The sequence below is a fragment of the Hibiscus syriacus genome, unplaced genomic scaffold, assembly GCF_006381635.1.
Source record: "Hibiscus syriacus cultivar Baekdansim isolate YM2019G1 unplaced genomic scaffold, ASM638163v2 tig00001644_pilon, whole genome shotgun sequence".
Lineage (NCBI taxonomy): Eukaryota > Viridiplantae > Streptophyta > Magnoliopsida > Malvales > Malvaceae > Hibiscus > Hibiscus syriacus.
Window position 1 is genome coordinate 6,939,519 of NW_024061878.1, and position 25,352 is coordinate 6,964,870.

General features: G+C 36.1%; 2 protein-coding genes and 1 pseudogene across 2 annotated transcripts; 2 read left to right on the forward strand and 1 right to left on the reverse strand.

Moving 5' to 3' along the window:
• Nucleotides 1-1,083: 1,083 nt before the first annotated feature.
• LOC120129846 (ankyrin repeat-containing protein P16F5.05c-like) lies at nucleotides 1,084-5,538 on the forward strand. Its single transcript, XM_039147254.1, has 7 exons — nucleotides 1,084-1,098; nucleotides 1,168-1,302; nucleotides 1,518-1,605; nucleotides 3,155-3,219; nucleotides 4,817-4,885; nucleotides 4,961-5,010; nucleotides 5,102-5,538. The coding sequence occupies exons 2-7, from the start codon at nucleotides 1,234-1,236 to the stop codon at nucleotides 5,211-5,213; spliced, it is 453 nt and encodes a 150-aa protein (XP_039003185.1). The 5' UTR covers nucleotides 1,084-1,098; nucleotides 1,168-1,233; the 3' UTR covers nucleotides 5,214-5,538.
• Nucleotides 5,539-16,187: 10,649 nt separating this feature from the next.
• LOC120128613 lies at nucleotides 16,188-17,454 on the reverse strand (annotated as a pseudogene).
• A 3,025-nt stretch (nucleotides 17,455-20,479) lies between these two features.
• LOC120129044 (heparanase-like protein 3) lies at nucleotides 20,480-22,517 on the forward strand. Its single transcript, XM_039146654.1, has 4 exons — nucleotides 20,480-21,052; nucleotides 21,437-21,585; nucleotides 21,667-21,897; nucleotides 21,973-22,517. Exons 1-3 carry the CDS (start codon nucleotides 20,982-20,984, stop codon nucleotides 21,816-21,818), a joined length of 372 nt encoding a protein of 123 aa, XP_039002585.1. The 5' UTR covers nucleotides 20,480-20,981; the 3' UTR covers nucleotides 21,819-21,897; nucleotides 21,973-22,517.
• Nucleotides 22,518-25,352: the final 2,835 nt, after the last annotated feature.

A 25,352-nucleotide genomic window follows, 5' to 3' on the forward strand; every position in this document is an offset into this window, starting at 1 on the left:
ATTCCTATGCAATATCTTGCTTACTACTCGGACCTTCTTGGCCTTACCCAGTCCTCTCACATTCCAAGTTACAACAGAGAAATTCATAAATAAAAGCATACCACACACAATCACAAACAATTTAGCCTCATGAATCATTGAGGTGATTATACTTTATAAGTTAATATTTGTTTATAATCTTACTTAATCATTGACGACGTATACATCTTAAAAATACGACTGCTCGAACTTAAAATTTCAATAGAGAATTATACTTTCTTTAATTAGTAAGACCACCTTTAATTTGGAACAAATGAATTTTATAAACAAAATCGAATCGAATCGTAAAATTATATATCTAAAACAAATTCAAATTAAGCTATAAAAATATATAAAAAACTAATTATATTAAATCACAAAACTGAATTTAAATCGATTTTTTAATTTTATGGACTTATTGCACTACCCTACCTTACAAATTTACACCTAGGGTTGTAAATGGGACAAGGTAAATTACGATCTACTCGAGATCGATTCGGTCAGAACTCGATAAATACTGGACTCGAATGAACTCGACTCAAATTCGAGCTCTACTCGAGTTCTTAACGAGCCGAAACGAATTACTTGATAATCGACTCGAAAAGCTCGTGAGCAGTTAAAAAATATAATATATTAATATTTTATATTTTTAAAAAATAAATTGTTAATGATATTAAGATTTATGTGTTGATTTTTTTTTAAATGCAATATAAGATTTTCATTATTTAAAGTTTAAATTCGAGTTTGAGACTTTAATCAAATTAAATTTAAGATTTTTTTTTTATTTCAAGCATTTTCGAACTTTTACGAGCTTCAATTCATTATTTCACGTTTGAGTCAAACTTAAAAATTTTATATTCATGAGTGTTTGAATTAAACTCAATTTCAAAATTTTCGAATCAGTCAAACTCAACGATACTCGATAATGGTTTACAACCCCAGACCAAGAAAAAAATATTTTCAAAGAGAAATCGTCAGGTCTCTCTCCACGCCTCCCCACACACCGCACAGCAATCGATCAAGGTTCCATCATCCTTCTCCTTCTCTCTCGGTTCTTGTTCTGTTACTTTTACTCCTATAAGGCTACAACTATACATTTTCTTAAAACACTTTATTTGTTCTTTCTTTTTTGTGCTTCATAGCGTAATTATCACTGAATTAGAACTGAAAGAATCAAATTCAACATCTCCTTTCAGTATATTTGGGCTAGAACAAATGGTTATCTCTATAAACGGAGCAGAGCAGATCCCTGCAGCAACGGAGACCGTTGAGGAACTGCTTGAGGTTTTAAAACTCATCAATCTTTTCTTATTGTATTTATATATATTTTATGTTTATTGTCTGGTAAGATCAAAAAGGAAGAGGAAAGAAAATGAAAATCATGTTGATGCTACTTATTACTAGTTTTATGCTCCAACTTATAACTCTTCAGTATTTACATTCAATTAGCAATTCAATTCAAACTCAATTTAAGTTCTTATATATTCTATGATTGACAGGCTGCCCGCTATGGTGAAAAAGACGATCTCATAAGTTTAGAATCTACTGGTGTATCTCTTGATTCTAAGGATTCGCAAGGCCGAACAGGTTTCCTATTAATTTGATGGCTTCGAAGCTTTCTTAAATTTATTTTTGGAAAATCTCTTACTCACATTTTATTAGTTGCATGTTAGAATTAATTGTCCTGAATGCAGTTTTCTATGTTTATCATGATAGGTGAAAAGAGGTCTATTTGGTAGTTTTATTAGGCCATGTTGTCTCATCCCTCGACATTTTTTAGTAGTTTGAAATATTTGCATGTTGGGTCTTGTTGAGGATATCAGAACAATTTAGCTAGGAACTGCTTTACAGGAGGTGAAAAGAATGTTGTAGGATGTATTTGAGATCTTGAATGGCCTTTATCGTGCTGTCTTTTGATTCTGGGTAGTGGGTAGTGGTGTAAGGGCCTTACTGACCTATAACCTATTGCTTGAACTATGCTTTCTAGATGTTAATGTTGAAACACAACTAACTAGGTTTAAAGGAAAAATCAGGCAAAAGCTGCTGGAGTTACCAAAGTAGAAAAATGAAACCAAATGGCAGGGCTTCTTTTCTCTCTTGGCAACTGTTCCATTGACCAACCAGCTTGAAAATTGAAATAGAATTTGGCTCTTTAAGCTGCATCACAATGATAAAGCAAAGGATCACACAACATCATCCTTTAGCACCAGTGATGAGAGCCATAAGTTCTTGATAACCGTTAGACCTGGTAATTGTGGCATCCATTCTGACAAGAATATGTGACTGATTGGCTTGCTGGAGAAGGTCTTAAACAGTCACGAGGACGCAAGATAGTTTCTTATGAGCTTGAAGAATTGTCTTTATTATTGCATGCAGATGAATTGTTAAATTGTTTGTCTAGCTTTTAAGGGTTCTGCCGTCCATCGCTTATATAAAAAAAGGAGAGCAAAGGTAGGAGTCATGGATTTTTTTTAAAGATCAATTGAATATTCCGCTCCTTTAATGGTTTCTTTAGGGATTAATTTTGGTTGGGCAATGAACAAATAGAGAAAAGAATGAAAAAAGTTGAGGAAAGAAAGCACGAAGGGTTAAGAAGAAGTCAAGAGCTGATGTGATTGAGTGCTTACATGGAAAAAGAACACCCTATTTTTGGATTAAAAATTTCTGAATACCTTTTGAGAAACTCTCTGTCTGTCTCTACACAAACACACAAACGTACATGCATATATTGCATAATTATATCACCCCTATATAGCCAGCTCAAGATTCCAATCATAACATCAGTACCAGATTAAGATGACATTAACATTAGTTTTTGGGTTGTTATGATGTTTTTCTGAAGGGACACTTTATTTTTTTTATAACCCCACTCGAGAAAGCTAAAGTCAGTTCATGTTTTGTTAGATTTTCAGTCGACTTTTAAATCCCATCCATTTTGTCAATGTTTAGTGAAGTGATGCTATTGGAATTCTGTTTTTCTCCCCCTAGCAGTCAACAATTGTGCTAATTTATAGGAATTTCTTTTGGCATTTTGGTTTTCATTTGTGCTTGCTGGTTTTTTTCTGTTTACCATCTTTTGGGAAGAAAATTTATTTGTTTGTATTTCATTAAAAACTATTGTGATTTTCTATTGCAGCACTTCACATGGCTGCGGCTAATGGACATCTTGATATCGTGGAATATCTCATCAGTAGAGGAGTGGTGAGAAAACTGTCCCATGAATATTTATTTCTGGTTGTTTTAAATTTTTAATACGCACCAATACCACTTTGTTTACCAAGTTTTCTGAATAACTGGAATTATGACTGAATACTTGAAAAAAGAGGTTTGTACTATGTTTTTGAGGTTTAATTTTAATTTAAAGAAAGGGGAAAACAGAGGGCATATATTATTCGATTAATTTAGAAAAATAATAAACTATCTTGATGTTTGTAACAGAGGCAACATCCAAGGTGTACATAAACTAGGAATAAATAGGTCATTTAACTTCCACCACGTGTGGTTGGGTTTGGTGCATTGTGTAAATGAAAAGAAGTTATCAGCTTTGATCTCTTTTTAAACTCTGGACCTACACTTACACCATAACAACTGAATATTACTTTTCCTTTTTGGGTTGAGGGTCTAAATATGAAGCGGGCAGGGAATTGAAGAGCTTAGCAAAAAAATTGATATGAGGAAATAATGCATATAGCCAACGAATCCTAGATCTTGTTGATCTAGAGATTTTATTTTGCTCTCATTTCCGCACCAGCTTTAAGCTTTTACTGATCATATCAAATTTTGTGCTAAGCTCTTCAAATAGGTATTCCTTTCTCAAGAGATTTGTACGTGTATCATAAATATTTCACAAGTCTTGTGATAAGAGAACAAAATTCTGCTACGATGTGCTTGTAAAATGGGAAAGAATAGAAGGCATGAGAAACATAAGGAGCTTTGAACCACTAATAAAAGTGGTAAAATGAATAGAATCATAAATAGAAAATGGGATCTTGGGGGTTGGGAATAGATGGTCTTTAACCCTCGATTTTTAAAATCTATGGATTTTACACTTACAAATAATAATAATTCCGCACTTTATTGGGGATGGGGTTTTGGAGCAAGGTGTTATGGATTAGTTTAAGAAACATTGACCTTTCTAGTTATTAATGTTGAGGGGTCCATAGCATTTATCCAAAGAAGGATTGCTCTTGCTAAGAGCATTGTAACTAAGTAGATGTCTAACCATTTGGTTAACTGGATTGAAGATTGTTATCCGATTCAGGTAGTTGGAATATGCGTGAACTCATGTGGGTAGTAGATGAATATTCAAGGATTAATTTATTTTTATGTTTCATGCAAGCACGGTTAGTGAAATCATATTTTCTGCTGGTAGAATTCTACCATAGATTCAGTTATTATCCATCCATGATTTTGGTACCTTGTAGATACATGATGGAACTCTTAGATGGTCAATGCTTATGTACAGTAGATTTCCCCCCCTCCAATGGGAAACGTAAGTGTAGGTCGTAGTCTGTGTCATGCCTTTTATTTTTGGGTGGCAATAACGGTCTACCTTGCTATAGAAGAGGATCTGGAAGGTCATTCTCTACTGGAATTTCTTGTTGGCTTGGATGGAAAAAGGTTCTTTCTCTGTATTCATTTGAGCTTAGGTTATTGAGTATTTTTGCATCTAAATTTCTCGATAATGGTGAGAGAGGATTATCATACCTTAAAATCCTCCTTTAGGATATCTTTGGCATTTATTTTTACCTTTTCCCAGAACATCTTGTTTACCATTTTGAAGATTTTACATGAGCAGGATGTTAATGCTTCTAATGTGGAGAACAATACCCCTCTTCATTGGGCTTGTCTCAACGTTCATGTTGAGGTAACTTATTGCTAGTCTTTCACTTTAGCCAATCTTACTCAAGTTTGGGGTTCTTATATTAATTGCCGGTGACAGGTAGTAAAGAAATTAGTTCAATCAGGTGCAAATGTAAGCCTTCTAAACAGGTGAGTTAGTTGTTATGTCAATATCGAGTTTACTAATTCCTTGTTTGCCATTCTTTTTCAACCGATTATTTACGGAGTTGGATATGAACAGCCATGAACGAACTCCAATCGACGAGGCTCTAAGCATGGGAAAGATGGATGTTATAGATGCAATTAATGCCACAATGGCAGAATTGGAGCTTACTGGTGTCAATGTTTCCTGATATCGAGACTCCTAAGAGAAGCATCAATCTATATTCCGGAAAGTATGCTTCTTTTCTTACACAAACTAATGAGTAAGGTTATAAACATGATTGTGTTTACCTCTTTGGTCCCTGTTATTAGAAAATTTTGTTGATAGTAATACTGGCCCTTTGTGGGTGTCTTTTGAGCTGTGCCTAAATACTTGATTCTCTAGCAGTGATTTGATGTATGTTTTAACAAGAACTTTCATCTTGCACTTTGCGAAGAAGCATCCGATTTATGCTCGCCTAAAGCGAGTGGTGTTAGTGGAGGAATAAAGGATACAAAAGATCCTCATTTCTCCCTCTTCCCTGATTAATTAACTAAGATTCTTCACCCTCTGTTCTCACTTTATACTGTGTGAAACTTTTAATTTTATTTGGATGAGAGAAAATCAAAGGTTGAGATTAATTCATTGTTGTTTTCCTAGTGAATATCTTCTCATTTTTTACTATTAATCGAGGTCTTTGATTTCCATTTATCAAACGATCCTAAAAAATATAAATTTTTTAGTTTTACATAGTGTAAGTGGATCCTGTCATATATATATATATATATATATATATATGTGTGTCCTTTGTTGAGTCCTTTTAAGTCTCTACTTGGTATATATAGAAATGATGAAAGTAGTGTTGAAGTTTATGCTCAAGGAATTGTTTTCTACATGTCGAGCAGATAAAGCCGCTTTAATTCCTTTTACCAATGTACAACAGTTGGGTGTTGTCAATTTCTTGGAAAGAATAGGGAATAATTGTAGTGGGGTTGAGCGACCTAGATTTGTACATAAGCAACTAGGGATGACAATAGGTTGAGTTGGGTTTAGGATTATCTTGACCGGAACCAAAAAACGTATATCCTCCGCTTGAACTTCCCCAGACCCTAGAAGTATCACTCTCCACCAAAACCACTCGAGAAACATATTTCCTTCTCTTGAATCCGGATACGTACGTGTTAAATATGAACATGTTGCACAAATATATTTAAGAAAGATGAAAAGTCGAAATAACATCAAATTAAGCATACCCTCAAGCAACCATTTTTGTCTTGATGAATACCAAAGTTGACAAAGGAACTTTTAAAATCTTCTTCATTCTCAAACATGACCTGCAAAAGCATGCATTCCAGTTTTTATTTATGGCATCTACCTTCCATGTTGCAGTGGTGAGGGAAAGTCATGTTAGTTATTCAATTATGTTCTCCATAACGATATTAATATTAAAATAAACATCTATGTACAGAAGAAGAGAATTCAGTAATGTAAAAAAGGAATAATACAAAAGTATTTCTAGAAAACAAGTTAATATCTAGTTCTAATCCAAAGATAATCCATAGTATCTATTTATAGAGATAGTGTTAAGATTAGAGATGAATATGGAGGTTTTAGAAGAGAAAAACGAACAAAAAAAGGGGAATTGAGAGAAAATGAGTTCATTCATAGAATTTTCATGAAGAGAACATTCTCAGGTATACCGGTTTTATTTGATTAAATGGGTACAAAATCTAAAAAAGATGCTGCCAGCTGTTGTCCTTGCATAACATATCCAACATCACCATTCTTTATTGTTAGGCTTGAGTCAGGTGGGCTCATTTAATATCACTTCAGGTAAGCCTTCTTTAATTTCATGCATGTGTTCTTTTGGATGAAACCAAATCCTCAATTTCTCGGTTGAAATCCCTAAGCCTTGTTTCACCATTTCCCCTCTTTTCTCTTCGAGTCTCCCTTCCTCTTCTCCTTCCAACCTCGTCTCCTCCTCTCCAGTCGTGACAATACTCTCCCCTCGAAATTATCCTTGTCCCCAAGGATCGAATGCAGGGAACTGAGATTTGAGGACAATAAAATCCTCTCAAGTATTATGCGAAGTGTCCATGTTTGTCCATTGCACGAGCAGTTGAGTCATCGATCTATTTTGTCTGTTCACAATTCATTTCCCCATAATCATTAACGGTGCAATCTTGAAGTGACCATCTGCTTCCATTGTAGAAGGAGTTGAAGACGGAACAATAATCTCCTCAATTTTTTTCTTTAACAAGCTAACATGGAAAACAGGGTGGAACTTTGAGTCTGCTAGTAAGATTAATAGATAAGCAACTTTCCCAATTCGTTCAAGTACCATGTAGGGGCCATAGTACTTTGCTACTAACTTCAAGTGTTTTTGAAGTGCCAAGGATGACTAACTGTATGGTTGAAGCTTCAGGTAAACTTCATCTCCTACTATAAATTCATGTTTTAATATGTGTTTGTTAGCTTTTGCTTCATTCTATGTTGCGCTTTCTCTAATTGTTCTTTAATAATCTGTCTGAGTTCTTCACATCCTTGTCGTATTTCACTAACACTGTGCACATAAGATTCTGACTGCCAACCCATTGTAGGGGGTTTATAACCATATATAGCCTGAAATTGGGTGAGCTTCAAGACTGAATAATAACTGGTGTTGTACCACCACTCGCGTGAGGTAACCAATGAGCCCATTGCTTAGGTTTTAGAAAATATGACCCACGTAAATATTGTTCTAAGCACAGGTTTACGTATTCCATTTGTCTATCCATTTTAGAATGATATGTAGTGCAATAAACTGTAGTGGTTCCTAACAATCTCATCATTTCCTTCCAAAAATTACTTGTAAACGTCTTATCTCAGTCAGAAATTGCCAATTTAGGATTCCCATGCAGCTTGTAGACTTGATCAAGATACAACTTAGCCACTTCGGTTACTATGTAAGGATGAGACAACGATAAAAAATGACCATATTTGGTGAATTTGTCCACCACCACCAAAATAAGTTTTTCTACAAAGACTAGGTAAACCCTTGACAAAATCCATGGTAATGACTTCCCATGCCTGGCTAGGAATAGGAATAGGTTGTAAAAGGCCTTGTTTTGACATGATCCACCTTCGCTGGCATACATCACAGTTTCTAATATAAGCAATAACCATACTCTTAAGGCGTGACCAATAGAAGAGATTTTTGATTATTTGATACGTTGAGTGCGAACCCGAATGACCTCCCTGAGGGGAGTCATGTAAACCTTGTATAAGGTGTAAGCGATGACTCCCGTTTCCCCCAATATGGACCTTATTCTCATTTTGAAGAATGCCCTTGGATTAGGATCATTTCTCATCCTTGCTGGTCTTAACAGCAAGAATAAGAATCTATTCTTAAGCTATGAGATCATCTTTGTAGTTTCCTTCAACTTCATTGACCCAAGTAGGAACAATAATTGTTATTCCCATCAAGTGTCCTTCATTTTGCTCTTCGAATTTCCTAGAAAGGGCATCTTCTACAACATTAGATTTTCCCTTTCGATATTTGATTGTGTAATCCAAGCCCAATAATTGGTTTAATCCCCTTTTATGCACTGTCATAGTAAGCTTTTGTTCGAGAAGATACTTCAATGGTTTATGGTCCTTTTTATCACAAACGGGACTCCCTTTAAGTAATGATTCCATTTAGAGGTTGTTAATAATATTTCTAAGTATTATTGCTCATAAATCGAAAGATGTGCATGTATCGGGCTCAATGTGTTACTTAAATAAACAATGTGACGTCCTTTTTGTGATAAAACCACTCTTACCCCCTTCAAACTAGCATTCGTTTCCAAATAAAAGGAATTTGACATATCAGGTAATGCCAAAATCGGGGCTAAGCACATTGCTTGCTTCAATGATTCAAAAGCTTGTATACATTCCTTTGTCCATTTAAAAGTTGTCTTTTTTCAACATTTGTGTCAAAAGTCTACTAATTGCACCATAGTCCTTAATAAACCTTCAGTAATACCCTGTCAAGCCTAAGAAATCTCGAAGGGATTTAAGATTTTAGGCCTTGGCCAGTCTTGCATTGCTTGAACTTTGGTTGGATCCGTTGCCATCCAATGTCCTGAAATTACATGTCCTAAGTACTCCACATTCTTTTGACCAAAAAAGTATTTGATTTCTCTACAAATAGCTCATTGTCTCGTAAAGTCTTTAAAACTTGTCTCAAATGGCTCACATGGTTCTCCATAGTGTTGCTATACACTAGAATGTCATAAAAAAGACTAATACAAACTTTCAAAGGTAAGGTGCAAATAAGTCATTCATAAGAGCTTGAAAAGTAGTAGGGACATTGGTAAGGCCAAAGGACATTACCTTAAATTTGAAATGTCCTTGGTATGTTAGAAACATTGTCTTGTAAATATCCTCCATTTTGATTTGAATTTGCCAATACCCTGATTGTAAGTCCAATTTCGAATAGTAAACTACCCCACTAAGTTCATCCAACAAGTCTTCGACTACTGGAATTTGAAATTTGTTCTTGATTGTTAATTGATTGAGTCTTCGATAATCCACGCAAAAATGTCAAGTTCTATATTTCTTTTTAATGAGTAGACATGGAGAGGTTTTTACTAGGTTGAATAATTGAAGCAGCCAACATGGAACTAATTTTCTTTTCTACCTCAGATTTTTTATGGTGAGTAAATCTATAAGGGTGTAAATTCATCATTGTAGCATTCAGTTTGAGTGAAATGGCGTGATCGTGATATCGAACAAGTGGTAACCCTTTTGGTTCGTCAAAAACGATAGCAAATTCCTTTAGTAGGGCTGGATAGGTCTAGGTATTTCTGACTCAGCAACTTCTGCACTTAACATAAAAAAGTGACATGTTAAGTCTGGATCTGATAGTTTTATCTTATAAAGAGCAAGACCATCTAGTTGCTTGAGTTGGAAAGATTTGTTTGTTGCCTCAATAACAATTTACTTTTCATTTCTCATAAAGCTTAATGTCATTTTGTTGAAATCCATTAGGATAGGACTGTAGAGCTTCATCCAATCAACGCCCAATTGTAACAATCGAAAATCATAGGTGAATGCTTGTCCTTGCATTATCCATGTAACTTGGTGACATTTTGCTGAACTAAATAGTTTCTCACCGTTGGCCACTGTAATTGCTAATAGGTAGGTTTGAATCAGCTCAACTCTAGCACTGGCTCTTTTAGGAGTTAAGAAACTATGAGTACTCCCTATATCTATCAGAATACTCAATTGTTTTCCTTTATGGTCCCATATACACAATGTGTGATGTCTCGTACAACCAGTAATAGCATTGATTGAAATTTCCAAAAGTTCTTCAATATTTCCCTCATGTTTTGTAGTGTCCTACTCCATTGATTCAACTTGCATTGATGACCCAGGGTGAACTTGTCCTCACATTTGAAGCATAAACTATTATATTTTATGTACTCCATGAGGTTGTTTTAGGTGGTGTAGTAATGGATGGCTTTTATTGAAAGGAATTTGGATTATTTCTTATGTAGTTTATGGGGGTTGGGGTGGGGGTTTCAAAAATTCAACCTTTGTTTTTTGTTCTCATATTCCACAGACAACTCATATAGCTTTACTTACCTATATGCTTTATATAAAGTTCTCAGATTCAGTGTATTCACCTTATGTTTCAACTCTTCTTTCAAACCATGATGAAAATTGACACAAAGAATTCTTTTCCATTGAAGATTTTGCAGCAACACAAAGGTTTTAACTCATCAAACTTGTCTTGGTACTTTTCGATAGCGCCCTTTTGCATTAGTTTATTGAATTCTTCTATAATATTAGTAAAAGATTTATCATTGAATATATGGCATAGGTCTACCTCAAACTCGTGTCATTCTGTGCGAAATTTCTGAAGGATATATCCATCAAACCACGTTACTACCCTACCCACTAAATATATGGTTGTCACCTCAAACCTTTGTTCTTCAGAAACACCCATCAAGTGGAATTATTTGTTACACTTTTAAAGCGAACCCCTTGGGTTAGTGCCATCAAACATGGGTAATTACACTTTTGGTCGAGACATTAGAGTACCATTTTCTCCTTATCCTTTATTTTTTATGTTCTTCATCGACCATTTTTTGTTTATTACCACTAGAATCTCCCAGATGTTTTCCAATTTGAACAGTTTGAGAACTGGTATTAAAATCAGTAGGCTTTAATTTAAAGATTCCAAGTTCATTTGGGTTATACGAATATTGATTCTAGTCATCAATCATAGTGCTAACATTGGTTTCTCTGCATCACTCTTAGAAGGGTTAAGAGGATTTACCTGCTCGTTTTCAGAACTTGATTGCTCATTATCATCTTTCCTTCATGCCAATATCTTCAAAATTTATTCCAAATATCCTTGGTTTATTGGCATTCGTTCTTCCAAGCTTGTAATATGATTGTATTGAGCTTCCCACCATTTTGGATGATATGTTTCTGTAACACCCTAAACTCGATTGAGCCTAAAGTGCCACATTGGGCTACCAAGACAATCCCTAAATTTGAAAATCTATTCATTATCTTTTAAAACATACTCCATGATGTCATATAACATAATAAATAATTATTAAAACATTTTACAAAACGGAGCTCCATGACACATAATTTAAAATCAAAATAATACATCTTGGTGTTTATAACTCAAATATATAAGTAAGATTTTATGAATACACATGCCCACTAAAGCTATAGTACAATACTCTGAAGGAGATGCTGGAAGTCTTGATGTGACAGTGCTCCACAAGCTACTCAAGCTACCAACATATCAACGGAAAACATCCGAAGGCTGAGCTTACAAAACCCAACAATATAATCGCAAATCTAGAGTAGCATTAAGAGTTCCATAAACATAAGTGGGCTAAAGATTTAGTACTAAGCAATAAGCACATGCATGATCTTGATCAAGTGCTACCTACTTCACGTTTAACTGGTTTGCCACTAAAATAGGGGGTCTCATGCTTCCTTTAGTCCCCGGACAAGGGCCTCACCATGAATACCTCTATCTGGCCTCTACTAAGACTGCAATTGCTTTGCATTATCTAAATGAAACTCTAACTCGACTGTGTACTATCTATATGAATGCTGACTAGTATCTAGTCTCACAAAGCCATTAGACACTAGCGAATGCATCTATCACGTTCGGTTAACCCACCCCTCGCGAGTGTTAGGCCTCACGCCCAAATTAGTCGTCTAAGTTCCTCACACACTTACTGTAGTGTATCCAGGTAAGGACATCACACCTGTAAACCCCCCTCGCGAGTGTGAAGGCCTTGGCACATAGTCAGTTGAAAAAGTGCCTCGCACACTTGTTTTAGGTGTTCTTGATGAGACTGATGTGACTATACATGCACTAGACGATCGTCACCACCTCAACTGGACTGATGCAACTATACATGCATACCTAAGGCCCAGAGGCCACACACGAAACTGACATCACTAACTGACTCCTCGTGAGTGTTTGGACCTCGTGCCATCACTAGCTCTTGAAGTGCCTCGTGCACTTACAATGCCCTACTGAGGAAACTAAGGTAACCGGGGTATACCCTAGCATATCTAGACTCACTAAGGTGAGGTCGTCCTTCCTTTAGATGCTATCTTACTCGTTCTCTATCTAGAACATTACACGAAGGCTTTATGATAAGATACTGATGTTAGTTCCTACATTGCTCCGCTCTGATCGCACGTTACTAACATGTAATTTACTTATTCTTTGCCTCTAGCGACGTCTCTTCGTGATCTCAGGGTTTTTTGACTAATTTTGAGATTGTTGTTCTCTGACTATACTATCCGTTAGCCCGATCCTTAACTCTGGTTCAACACTGGGTAGCGACACTCTGATCGCCCTCATTGAACTTCCTTTCAATACCCCTCAAATTGAAAGGATGACTTACACTCTTAGGTTCACTGACATTCTCAAAGCCTACGCTCTCTGTTATTTATGAATCTGATTTGCTCGTTATTTTAATGGTCGATACATCCCTTGTAACGATCCTAGTTCCCCACTATCCGCATATGTGCTCGACTGAAGATACATCAATGTATATTGCTTAGAATGGTTACCTTTATTGTAAATCTCTTCCACGAGTGTTTCTAGGTATGTTTAGGTGTTCAAGTCCATCACTAACTTATTCTTACTATTTCGGATCGTCCTTAGCTCTTACAGGCCTTAACCGAATCTAAACTGACCATTCAAAGTGAGTAGTATCGATACTCTACTTATAGTATCGATACCTAAGGTCAAGTATCAATACTCCTATGAGTATCGGTATAAAAAATGCATTATGTTTTCGAAAATAGGGCTTAGTATTGATACTGTTACCCTGAGTATTGATACTGTAGGGGTAATATCAATACTCACTTTGGCGGTATCGATACTCTCAGCTTGAAATCCCTAAAATTTGCCTTAATTTATCTAGCATCGATACTGTTCATTTTTAGTATCGATACTTAAACCCTAAAATGGTTATTTTAGACTCGAGAAATCACCCAAAACCCTTCTAAAAGCCATCGGTTGGTTTCTAATCGTGTGTTAAAGTTTTAGGGAGTTAACTAGGGTCTTAAAGTAGCATAAAAACATCTTTTTAACCTCTAAAATGTGTGATCTTGATATAAAATATAAACCCTAAAATGTTTAAATACTCAAATATTAGTCAAATCTTTAAATTTATGAAAACTTAATACTCAAAAAGAGTAAAAAATACACCATCTTGGTTTTAGAAACCCGAAATGAAGCCTCATATTTAACCAAACTTCTATTCTTGATGATTTGGTTGATTTCTCAAACTTTTCTCTTTAGCTAACAAAACCTCTGGCTTGAAACGTTAAAAAGACGTTTCTAGAGGGATTTCGAATGAAAATGAAACATGAAAAAGGCTTACACTCTTACATTTGGCTAGATCCTTGGAGAAGAGAGGAAGAAGAAGAAAAATGGAAAAAATAGGAGAAAAAGAAATTAAAAGAATACATAAAGGCTTCAAAATTTAAAAAAGGGATAATTACACCTTTGGTCCTTCTTTAATATCCCATTATTAAAAATTCCTTTTTTGGTAATTGGGCTCTGAACCGGCCAAATTAAACTTAACATGACCCAACGACTTAAATTATAAAATTCACGGGGTCCACTTGTCTCTCGGGTAAACCCGAAACTACTAACCCGGAACTAGGTGTTATTGTTTCCTCTGTCACATGTTTCACCAAATGAACGAGGTCTTCAATTTGTTTTTGTATTGTAGAAAGATCAGTGGGGTCTGTCATTGACTGATTTTTCTTCGTCATACTTGATTTTGTTTGCTAGGATTTGAGGCTCTTGATACCAATTTATTAAGATCATAGATGAATTTGGGGGGTTTTAGAAGAGAAAAATGAAGAAGGAAGAGGAATTGAGAGAAAAGAAATTCATTCATGGATTTTTCATGAAGAGAACATTCTCATGTACACCAGTTTTATTTGATTACATGGGTACAAAATCTAAAAAACGATGCTGCCACCTGTTGTCCTTGCATAACAGATCCAACGTTGAAACAACGAGAGTCTGTTTTTGAACACACGAGGTTTTGGACACGGCACACAGCATTCTAGATTAGCATCAAATAAGAACCAAGAAAAAGGGGGACAGCATGCCCAAAAGTGCCGAAAGTATGACCCTAAAAACAATTAAAAACGGGGGCTTTCATCTTATTTTAATCCCACATTAGTCAACAATTACACACAAGCCAAAGCAATAGTTTGCTTCATCTTGCAGAACCCTAGGCAAAAAGGTACCGCTAGAAACCAAGAACAGATATATCCAACACCATTTGTCCTGGTTTTCAACACATAAGTGAAACAACAAAGCCGACATGTGGGGATATAATATTGAGCTAACGTTCAGTACATTGCATGTTTCTAATTACCAATGCATGCACGATTCCGCATATTAAACCATTAAAAAAAAATCGGAAAAGGTTAGATTCGTTTTAGGGTGTGAATTTCGGGAGGGAACATTTCTCGTACAGGGATAACTGAAGCAATTGCGTCAAACATTCACGAATGCATGGAACTGCAGGACGAGATGATCTGGATGGAGAGTTGTAATTGATGAAAAATTGAAGTAGACTAGTATCTAGGCTTTCTGTCCATGAGGAGGTAGAAGAAGAGGGTGAGCGAAGGAGAGAGTCTTGATCTTTCTCTTAATCTCGATCGAGAGATTTTATATTGTCTTTTAGTGTTGGTGTCAGAGTTAGAATCGTTATGACTATCTGTAAGTAGGAACGGACGCATAATTTTATATTGAGAGGCGAAACTTAAGGGGACGAACTAAAATTCTAGGGGGCGAAACAGATTTTCAAGAAAATACATAGAAAAAATTAAAATATAGCAATTTTAAATTTTCAGGAGAGACTATCCCCACCCCCCCCTCGGTCCATCCCTATCAATAAGTTAGCAAGTTAAGTGGATATAACCAATTGATAGTAGATTCACTACAGCAAAACTGGCTTTTTACGGCGTTATTTTTACATATAGCAGCGTTTTTAAGCGCGCTAAAAACATGCGGCGTTTGACAAACGCCGCAAAAAAGCGCCGCTGAAAATAGCGTCGCTAAAGTTCACGGCGTTTGTTAACGAAAACGCCGCAATAGGTGACGATATATAGCGGCGTTTGTTGAAAAAACGCCGCAATAGGTGTTGCTATTTAGCGGCGTTTATCTTAAAAATGACGCAATAGGTGTTGCTATTTAACTATGATAAATCAAGTAAATCTAGAATTTATGTCGAAAGATCGTATCTTCCAAAAAATTGTCATAGCTCAAAAATCTAAAGTACAAAAAGAAAAATATACATTATCGAAAGCTCGAAAGAGATACAATAATTTGTAATGAAAATATAATAAGGAAAATAAAAATAAAAAGGATACAATTGAAGCCAAAAGAAAAAACACATATGTAATAATAGGATATGGAGTGCGTTCAAAAGACCAATTTACCAAAACCATATGAATAATTAGTATGAAGTAAAAAAATCCATTTAGACCATAATGGCTCCCCAAGTTGATCAATCAACTTTTTTTTATTAGGAAAGATGATCTCAATTTATTTTATTACCGCTTCACAGTGTTTCTGCAGTGGCCGCCGTCATCACCACCATCATCGATATCATATGCAATTCAGATTTGGTCAACCCTCTCATCCTTGATGATAAAGGAACCCTTTGAATCAGTGGCGGATTCATAATTTAAGAATGGGGTCTAAAATTTTAATTTTTTTAAAAATAGTTTTTTTTCAAAAATTGTATTTTTTTTCTTTTTTCCTTAATACATTAAGTTAAATTTAAACATTTTTCCAAAATAATGAGGATGCACTTGACGGGGCTTAGTGCATCCGCCACACAAGTCCACCAATCCTAACGACCGCTTGATATGCATACTCATCTTCACCATCCTCCACTGCCGCCACTCTTACACACTTGAACACCGCGGGCGCCTGTATTTGCCCCGGCAGTGACCCTGCATCTGCATACAAACAATATTTTTCAGCTAAAATCCTACAAATTTCACTCTCTAGAAATAATCAGATATCTAAATAGGTTGCTGTCGTATTTTCAATTACATTGTTATATGATTACATCAATAATGATTGTTATTGAGGTACTATGAGTATCACATTCGTACAATAATAATTTCAGACGAATCTTTTACCACTATTTGGGAAAAACCTAATGAAAGAGAAACAAAGAAGCAAACCTTGGTGACTTGAGTTAGTGTCAAAGCTTCTTGAAGTAGTGTTTGAAGTATGAGTGTTCGTCGTCTGTGAAATGACAAGTCTCGGTATTTTACCCGCAGATGTCGACGCCGATGAGCCACCACCGCCAGTAGCGGCCGCGGTTGCCATGAGCTGTTTCTCTTCTCTAGCAGCAGGTACCCAAGTGCTTTAACGTGCGTAAGGCAGTCAAAGCCTCGACTTTTACAGCATGTTCTACATCTCCTGTATGTAATATTTTCTTGGCGTGGTTCCCACAATCTGACACGTCGTGCTGAGCTTCAGCCTGGACCGCCGCCGCCTCCCCCGCCACGGTTTTGTACCAAATCAGAGTGAGTTACGACCACTGTTTTTCAGCAGATCAGAATCTTCCATTTTTGTGGAGTTACCATGGGGATGTTGTAAGAAGTGGGAAAACAGTACCGACGCCGACACCAAGTGCCGTGGCAGCATCGTGACCGTTGATCTGATCATTTCCGATTATGGGATCTTGAAAATGGTGGAGATGGTGATGGTAATGCTGATGGTTAAAAGACGCAGGAGCGACAAAAACGAAATCGCGAAGACAACCATCCCCATTTCTGAGGGAAGGCCGTTGCTGATCTGACCAGAGGGTGGCATTGAGTGGTGGCGGATTCAGGAGCAGCAGCCACCACCGAGGCGGCGTTTGTATTGAAGCAAAGGGACAGGTCATCGGGGCCAGCTCGGAGTGCTGTGGACGATGATGTCACCGCATCTACAAAGACCCCCGAGTCTGACGGTAGAGGCCTTCTTGTGGTAGCCACAATGAATAACAAATTTATGCAGATAAAGACGTTTTCCTTCAATTGTTAAAAGCTCAATCTTTAAAAACATAAAACATATATATAATCAAAGGGAAACGAGGGGAAGAACTCAAAAGGAAAAGATGGAGAGAAGTGCAATCAAAGGAAAATATATCTATTTGGGTGTTATATCTCAAATCGTAATATAATAAGATGAATATATTTTCGATAAGTTTAAGGTGAATAATAAGTAATATTTATTTAAAGACTTCGATAATATATACTCGTAACCTCGTATATACGGTGTTCAAATTCGAAATCTCAAAATATAATAACAATCCGAGTTTATTTTGTTGCGGAGCTTGTCTTCCAATCCGATCCCTCTTTCCCTTCATCGTCTTCATGTTGCTTCTTTGTTTTATTTTGTTTCTCTTTTGCATGGTTTTCAGAATCGGACCGGTTAGCGAACCGATCATGCTATCGGTTCACTGGTTCAACCCGTCGGACCGGTCCGATTGATCGGAAGAACCAGACGACGTCATAATTATTTAAAAATTAAATAAAAATACAAAAAATATTTAATAAAAAATAATTTTGTATATCACAAGTCATATTCAAATCTCATAACATATATGAGTAAAAACCATAAAATCAAGTGAAACAAAATGATTCAAATTAACTACACATAATATTTAAGGTAAAACATATTAAATAATAAATATAATTATATAACTATAATTAAAAATAAATTTGGGACTAAAAAATCATAACAAAATGATATTTTTTGGTTTAATTTAAAAAAAAAACAATCTCACATGGCTAAGAAACATAGAAGAACATCACAAAAGTCTAAAGAGTAAAAATATGAGAACAAAACAATCCCACATGGCTAAGAAACATAGAAGAGCATCCCAACTAACTTCTATAAATAATAGAGGTAATTTGACATTCAAAATCATGGAGTCTTTTGGTGAGCATAGAGTGAATTATTCTTTCACTTCAATCAAGCTCGAATTTTAGACTTCAATCGAGCTTCTAAATTTTTTTTGAGTTCAAGCCTTTTCGAGTTCAAGTTTCAATATTATATTTCGAGTTCGAGTTGAACTTGATAATTTTTAGTTCGTGAGTTTGAGTCGAGTTGAGCTTACTTTTAAAGTTTGAGTCGAGTTGAGCTTACTTTTAAAGTTTGAGTCGAGCTCAGCAATACTTGAGTTCGACTTGGCTCGTTTAACAAACGACGTCGTTTGGTTTAATTTTTTTTTTAAATAAAAAATAAAATTGGCGGTTTTTTCCGGTTTTCAGCCGGTCCGGTTCGAACGGTTCAACAATTCTGGTCGGTTCATTAATAACGGTTCAACCAATTTAATTTGAACCGGATTAGACAACGATTCCCGATTGAACCGGTTGAACCGACCGATCCGATCCAATTTTCAGAACAATGCTCTTTTGCTTTGCTTTCTCTCTCTCTCTCTCCAATAATCGTACACTAACTAAAGAAGAGACGTACAAAGAATTTTGTTGTTTAGCTTTTAAGATTTTATGCCTTTTTTTATATAAAAAAAAAACTTACTTCACCATACCTTCTTCCATGAAATGCTGGGTAAATAGCTTTGGTTTGCTTTGTTGACAATAGGTGTTTGAGCTTCACTCGTGTCTCACTCGCCTTCAACTACAAAATAATAGAGTTCGGGGGCCTATTTCCCACTTCCTACCCTAACACCCCCCGCTTCATCCGAGCTCTAGACGATATGTATGCGTAAATATTTGAGTTCATTTTCATGATTTAAAAAAGGCATAATGATAAATTTAACTTCTAATATTTGATCATTTTGATTCATATATACATTGTAGAGACATTCTTTTTAAAATTTTGTGTCGATTAAAAATCGGAATTTTATAAAAAAAATCACCTGGGATAATTTGGGACTGAAGGTTAAAATAAAAATTAGTTCACAGAGTCGCCACCTATATTTGATTAGAGTGTGATTAGACACCCACAATACATTTGTTATTTTAATAAAATTAAATCTTAATTATATTAAAACATTTTGATATGCGTTACCAAAAAATACAAGTTCAGGAGTCGATTACGCATGAGATAAGATTTAAATCCCCCACAATACCCTAAATCGGTATCTAATTAATTAATTAGTCATCTTTGCAATAAAACTCATACGTTCGAATATAACTTAATTTGAGACCCCTTTTAAACACATACAAAGTAAGATGAAACTAAATTATATACATCAAACAAATACAATTAATTAATTATTTTACTAACCTTTATTGAGAATAAGTATGTTCAATTATTTAAAGACATCGAAATCAGGCCGTAGATCCAATTTAACAGTTTTTTAGGTGAATTTAATTAAAAAACATAGTCTTTTTCTTATTCCCAAATTTTATTGAAATCAATTTAGGATTACACTTAATAGGATACCCTTTATTTTAAGATTATCTATGTTCAATTATTTAAAGACATCGAAATCAGGCCGTAGATCCAATTTAACAGTTTTTTAGGTGAATTTAATTAAAAAACATAGTCTTTTTCTTATTCCCAAATTTTATATGAAATCAATTTTAGGATTACACTTAATAGGATACCCTTTTATTTTAAGATTATCGGAAGTGACATTTTTATACCTTAAGACAATCACCTCATCACAATCTTAAAATAAACGAGGATTACCCTCGATCAAATTATTTTAATGAGGCTCAAGTAATGCACATAAGAATAACATATATATACTAGTTAAAAATTAAAACTAGGCCTATATGTACAAACAAACATATTTACATACATAAACTGAATTTAAAAAAGTGTATATTAATAAATAAAATAATGAGGGGTTGCGGCGAAGGTTTACCCTTGACCATTAAAAAACACAGGCCACTTCTATGAAGATCTAAAATTCATTTTAAGAAAAACAAAGCTCACTCTTTTTATTTTTTAAAAGAAAGATCAAACCCTCTTAGAAAATTCTCTGAAATGTTCTTGGAGTTCATAATATGTTCTTCATTTTCCAACGTCGACCGTCATGAGAGGTGGCGTCGGCCATCGCTTTCATCCCGAAGACGAAGATAAATGGTTATTTTCGATTCTTTCTCTCTCCTTAGCACAAAAACAAGGGCAGTTTCATCAAAATCCCTTGAGAATAGAGTAGATCTAAGGTTTTATTTTTGAAATACGTATCTCAAGTCATCGAGATTTTTCACTGCTCTACAGGGTAGGTCAGATTAGGAAAAGAAGGGTGATCTGCTCTACTGCTATTCAGGGTAGGTCAGATGAGGAAAAGAAATGAGATTTGCTCCGTTTCTCTTCACGGTAGGTTAGATCGAAAAGAGAAATGAGATATGCTCCGCTGCTTTTCAAGGTAGGTTAGATCGGGAAAAGAATGAGGATCTGCTCCGCTGCTCTTAAGGGTAGGTCAGATCGAGAAAAGAATTGAGATTTGCTATGCTTCTCTTCAGGGTAGGTCAGATCAGGAAAAGAATGGTGATCTGCTCCATTGCTCTTCAGGAAAAGAAGTGAGTTTTTTTTTTGTACTTTCTATTGATTATGTAATTTTGTACCTTTAAAATTTTATAGCTCTGCACAGCTAAAATTTTTAATTTAGCTTTTTAAATTTACACCCGTGGTATAAATTTCTGCGTTCGTCCGTAAATAATAATACCAAGTGAATCATTATTTAATAAAGGCTTAATGGTCATTGACTAACGTCATATACGACACAAATGAGAATCAACAACCCTGCACTTCGTTTGTCAAGAACACATCTTAGATGTTTGGATTTACACATGGATGTTTACCTATGAATGATGGGATCAACTTCATTCCTTCTTCCAGGTATAATATTCACACTTATAATGAACATTCACCAATACGAATGTTTAATTTGTTTAATAATTCAGGGCTAAGGTTGTTTTCGGATTAAGTGCCCTTGTTGGTCGAACCATACATTCTAATGGTAAAGCCATTGGTTCTTGGAGCTGCACCAGTGCAAAATTTTTTATTCGTTACACTGTCGAAAACAACTATAACATTCATGGTTGGGAGTTAGGTAACTACTTGTTCGATATTGACTTAAATTCTCGATACATTATCGCTAGTAAGATTGAATTTTTTATGCTTTGCTTGTTAGGAAATGAATTGAGCGGGAGCGGGGTCAGAACTCGGGTATCTGCAGACCAGTATGCAGTTGACATTGCTGCAGTTCAAAGCGTAGTAGAGAAGGCATACAAGAATGTCGATTTGAAGCCGTTGATTATTGCACCCGGAGGGCTCTACGACTAGTATTGGTTTGAAGAATACATGAATAAAACGATCAAATCTGTAGATATTGTCACTCACCACATATACAACCTTGGACCAGGTATGATTCACCTTGTACAATCCCGTATTTGATTAGATCTTCAAGGATCTTTTGACAATCGTTTTCTAACTGTAGGGAGTTGATGAACATCTTATTGAAAAAGATTCTCGATCCATCCATTCTCGAAGGCTGGTTCGAAACATTCATCGGCGTCCATAACATGATCAAGAGTTCTCCAACTTCAACAGTTGCCTGGGTGGGTAAGGCTGGAGGAGCTTAAAACAGCGGCCATCATTTCGTCACAAATGTATTTGTGTTCAGTTTCTGGTGATACTTTGTTATCCTGATGTTAAGGCGTTTTGGATCGGTCCAATAGATTTTTGATCGATATGAAATGTAGGTATTTAGATCAACTCGGCATGGCATCCAAGTACGATACGAAAACGTATTGCAGACATCACTGATTGGTGGAAATTATGGTTTACTCAACACCACTGTTAGACTGTTGTTAAAGAAAATGCACGTGTATTGCTGTTAAAGAAATATGCACGTGTTTTGAATAGGCGGTTAGTCTGTTAAGTGGTTAGCTAGGGTTGTTAGGCAGTTAGAGGAAAGTTGATGAACGTTATATCTTTTATAAATTGGTGTACTTGCTGATATGAAGGGATATGCTTTCCTGTGTAATTTCTCTATTCTCTTTACTTCTTAACATGGTATCATTCGTTGGAAATTCTGGGGTTTTCTTCTAAGCTTTCGTTGCTGCTCAATCTTCGTTGTTGGTCATGGATTCATCCAAGAGCTTTGCACACAAGAAAGTGAATGTTGTCCTAGATGAAATGAATTTTCCGCTATGGAAACAACATATTTTGCTTACTGTGCGAAGCCACCGTCTAAAACGGTTATTGACTGGGGACTTGAAGCTACCACCGGAGATAATTTTCGATGATAATGGTGAGATAGCTATCAATTATGCCTTTGAAGAGTTCGTGGCACATGACAGCGTGTTGGCATCCTGGCTTCTTTCTACTATCAACCCTCATTCTACCACAGTTTGTAGGAGCAGACTCGGCTGCTGCAGTATGGAGTACAGTACAACAAATGTTTTCTAGTAGGTCTACGACTGTAGCCATGGACTTACATTGCAAGCTACAATCGTTTAAGAAAGAGAATGATAGTTTACGAGTCTATCTTACTCGAGTAAAGGAAGTATGTGACACACTTGCTTATTGTGGAAGCGCGGTTTCGCATGTTGGCCATATAGCCAGTATCTTAAAAAGGTTACCCAGAGAGTATCAACCGTTTATGACGGTTATTACAATGATAAAAGAAACTATTTCTTTGGAGGATATTTATAATGTGCTCTTGGATGATGAATGTCAACTAGCATGCTTCGATGAGTCGTTGGACTCGCTACCTATAAGTGCCAATGTTGCTCAGCATGAGGTGGACTTTCCCGACAATGGTCGACGTGATCCCCGGTCTTCACGATCATCCTCAGTAAGCTGGCCTGATGGTCGTGGCCGAGGATGGACTCGAATTCAGTGTCAGCTGTGTGGCAAACTTGGTCACCTGGTTGATCGCTGCTGGCACCGGTTTGATGAAGACTTTATGTGTGTTACATCTAACTCTCGTACTCATAAAGGTCAATCGGTTAACACTCATTATTCAGTTGTTGAATCCTCTAGCTTAGGTTGTGAGTACTGCAAAGAATGCTCTCAAACAACAGAAGGATCATCGCAAGTCAATATGGTTTCCAAATCAGCTGACCTCTGGGTAGTGGATTCGGGTGCAACGCATCATGTTACCCCTGATGTTTCTAATATTTCAAATCCTACAGAATTTAGAGGCCCAGGTAAACTCACTGTGAGAAATGGAGTTTCCCTTAACATTAGTAATATTGGTAATTCAGTCATGGATTCTTCAAGAACTTTGCTTTTGAATGATTTATTACATATGCCCCGTATAACAAGAAATTTGCTTTCAGCCTCCAAGCTTGTTAGGGATAATGCAGTCTACTTTGAATTTCATGTTGAAAAATGTTTCATGCGTGACGAGTCTACTAGAGTTGTCTTTCTGCGAGGTTAAGAAAAGGGTGGGTTGTATACCTTTGCTTTTGGTTGTGCACATAAAGAAGAATTGTGTTCTACTATGCATCTTGTGTCAGCAGATGTGTCTCAAGCCTAGTCTAAACTTTGGCATCGATGCTTAGGGCCTCCAGCTCAGTATGCCTTAGATAAAGTAGCTAAGGAAGTCAATGTAAAACTTGATTCTGAAATCAATAAAACATGTGTGGCTTGTCTTATGGGCAAAAGTCACAAACTTCCTTTTTCATCTTCTGTTACTTGGTATAAAGTTCCTTTTGAGCTAGTCTTCTCAGATTTATGGGGACCTCCATATGTGGCATCTAATGGCTTTCGATACTATATTTCATTCGTAGACGCATGCACTCGGTATACTTGGGTTTATTTTCTAAAAGATAAGGCTCAAGCCCTATCAGCGTTCCAATTGTTTCATAAGCTTGTTCTAAATCAGTTTGGAGCATCAATAAAAGTTGTCCAAACTGATTGGGGAGGTGAGTATCGCCCATTTTCTACATTACTAGCCAAAGTAGGTATAGTACATCGATTATCATGTCCCCATACATCATAACAGAACAATGTTGAGCGAAAACACCAGCATATAGTTTAACTCAGACTGGTTCTGCTAGCTCAGACATCTCTGCCTATTCAGTATTGGTCGTATGCCATGGTAGCTTCTGTTCATCTTATTAATCATTTACCAACAAAGTTGCTTGAGGGTTTGTTATCTTTTGAGAAATTATACAACAAGAAACCCGAGTATTCCACATTAAAAGTGTTTGGATGTCAATGTTTCCCACATCTAAGGCCATTTCAAAATCATAAGTTGGTGTTTCTTTCACACCCCTGTACGTATATGGTTCTAGCCCTCAATATAAGGGTTACCAGTGCCTTGCGAATAATGGAAGAGTTTATATATCACGCCATGTTATATTTAATGAGTTGGTGTTTCTATTTGCAGGTAAAGATACAAACGATTTGCACCACAGAACTTCTGGATTTCAGTCACAAGAAATTCCAATTGTTTCTGATGATAAAAGGTGGCACAAAGTGGCTATTCCAACTAATGATGAAGATAATGTGCTTGAAGAGGAGGTTGACACAACTGCAGGTCAAGTACAACAACAAATGTCACATGAGGTTGTTGCTGAAGTTATACCTATCTTAGGCACAACCGAAGATGTTGTGCCTGTCTTAGAGGTAACCACAACTACCAGTTCATATCTAAATACGACTGATGTAGATGAGCATGCTGGCACATGAGTTAATTCTTGTGATAATTTGTCCAACGATTCTGGAAATGATGTTATAGGTGTGGTAAGGCAAAACTGTCCCCCCATGCTGACACGCAACAAATGTGGGGTGTTCAAGCCCAAGTCATACTCCAGTTATTTTGAGGATGAAATACCTGTCACAATTTAAGATGCACTGTAGTTT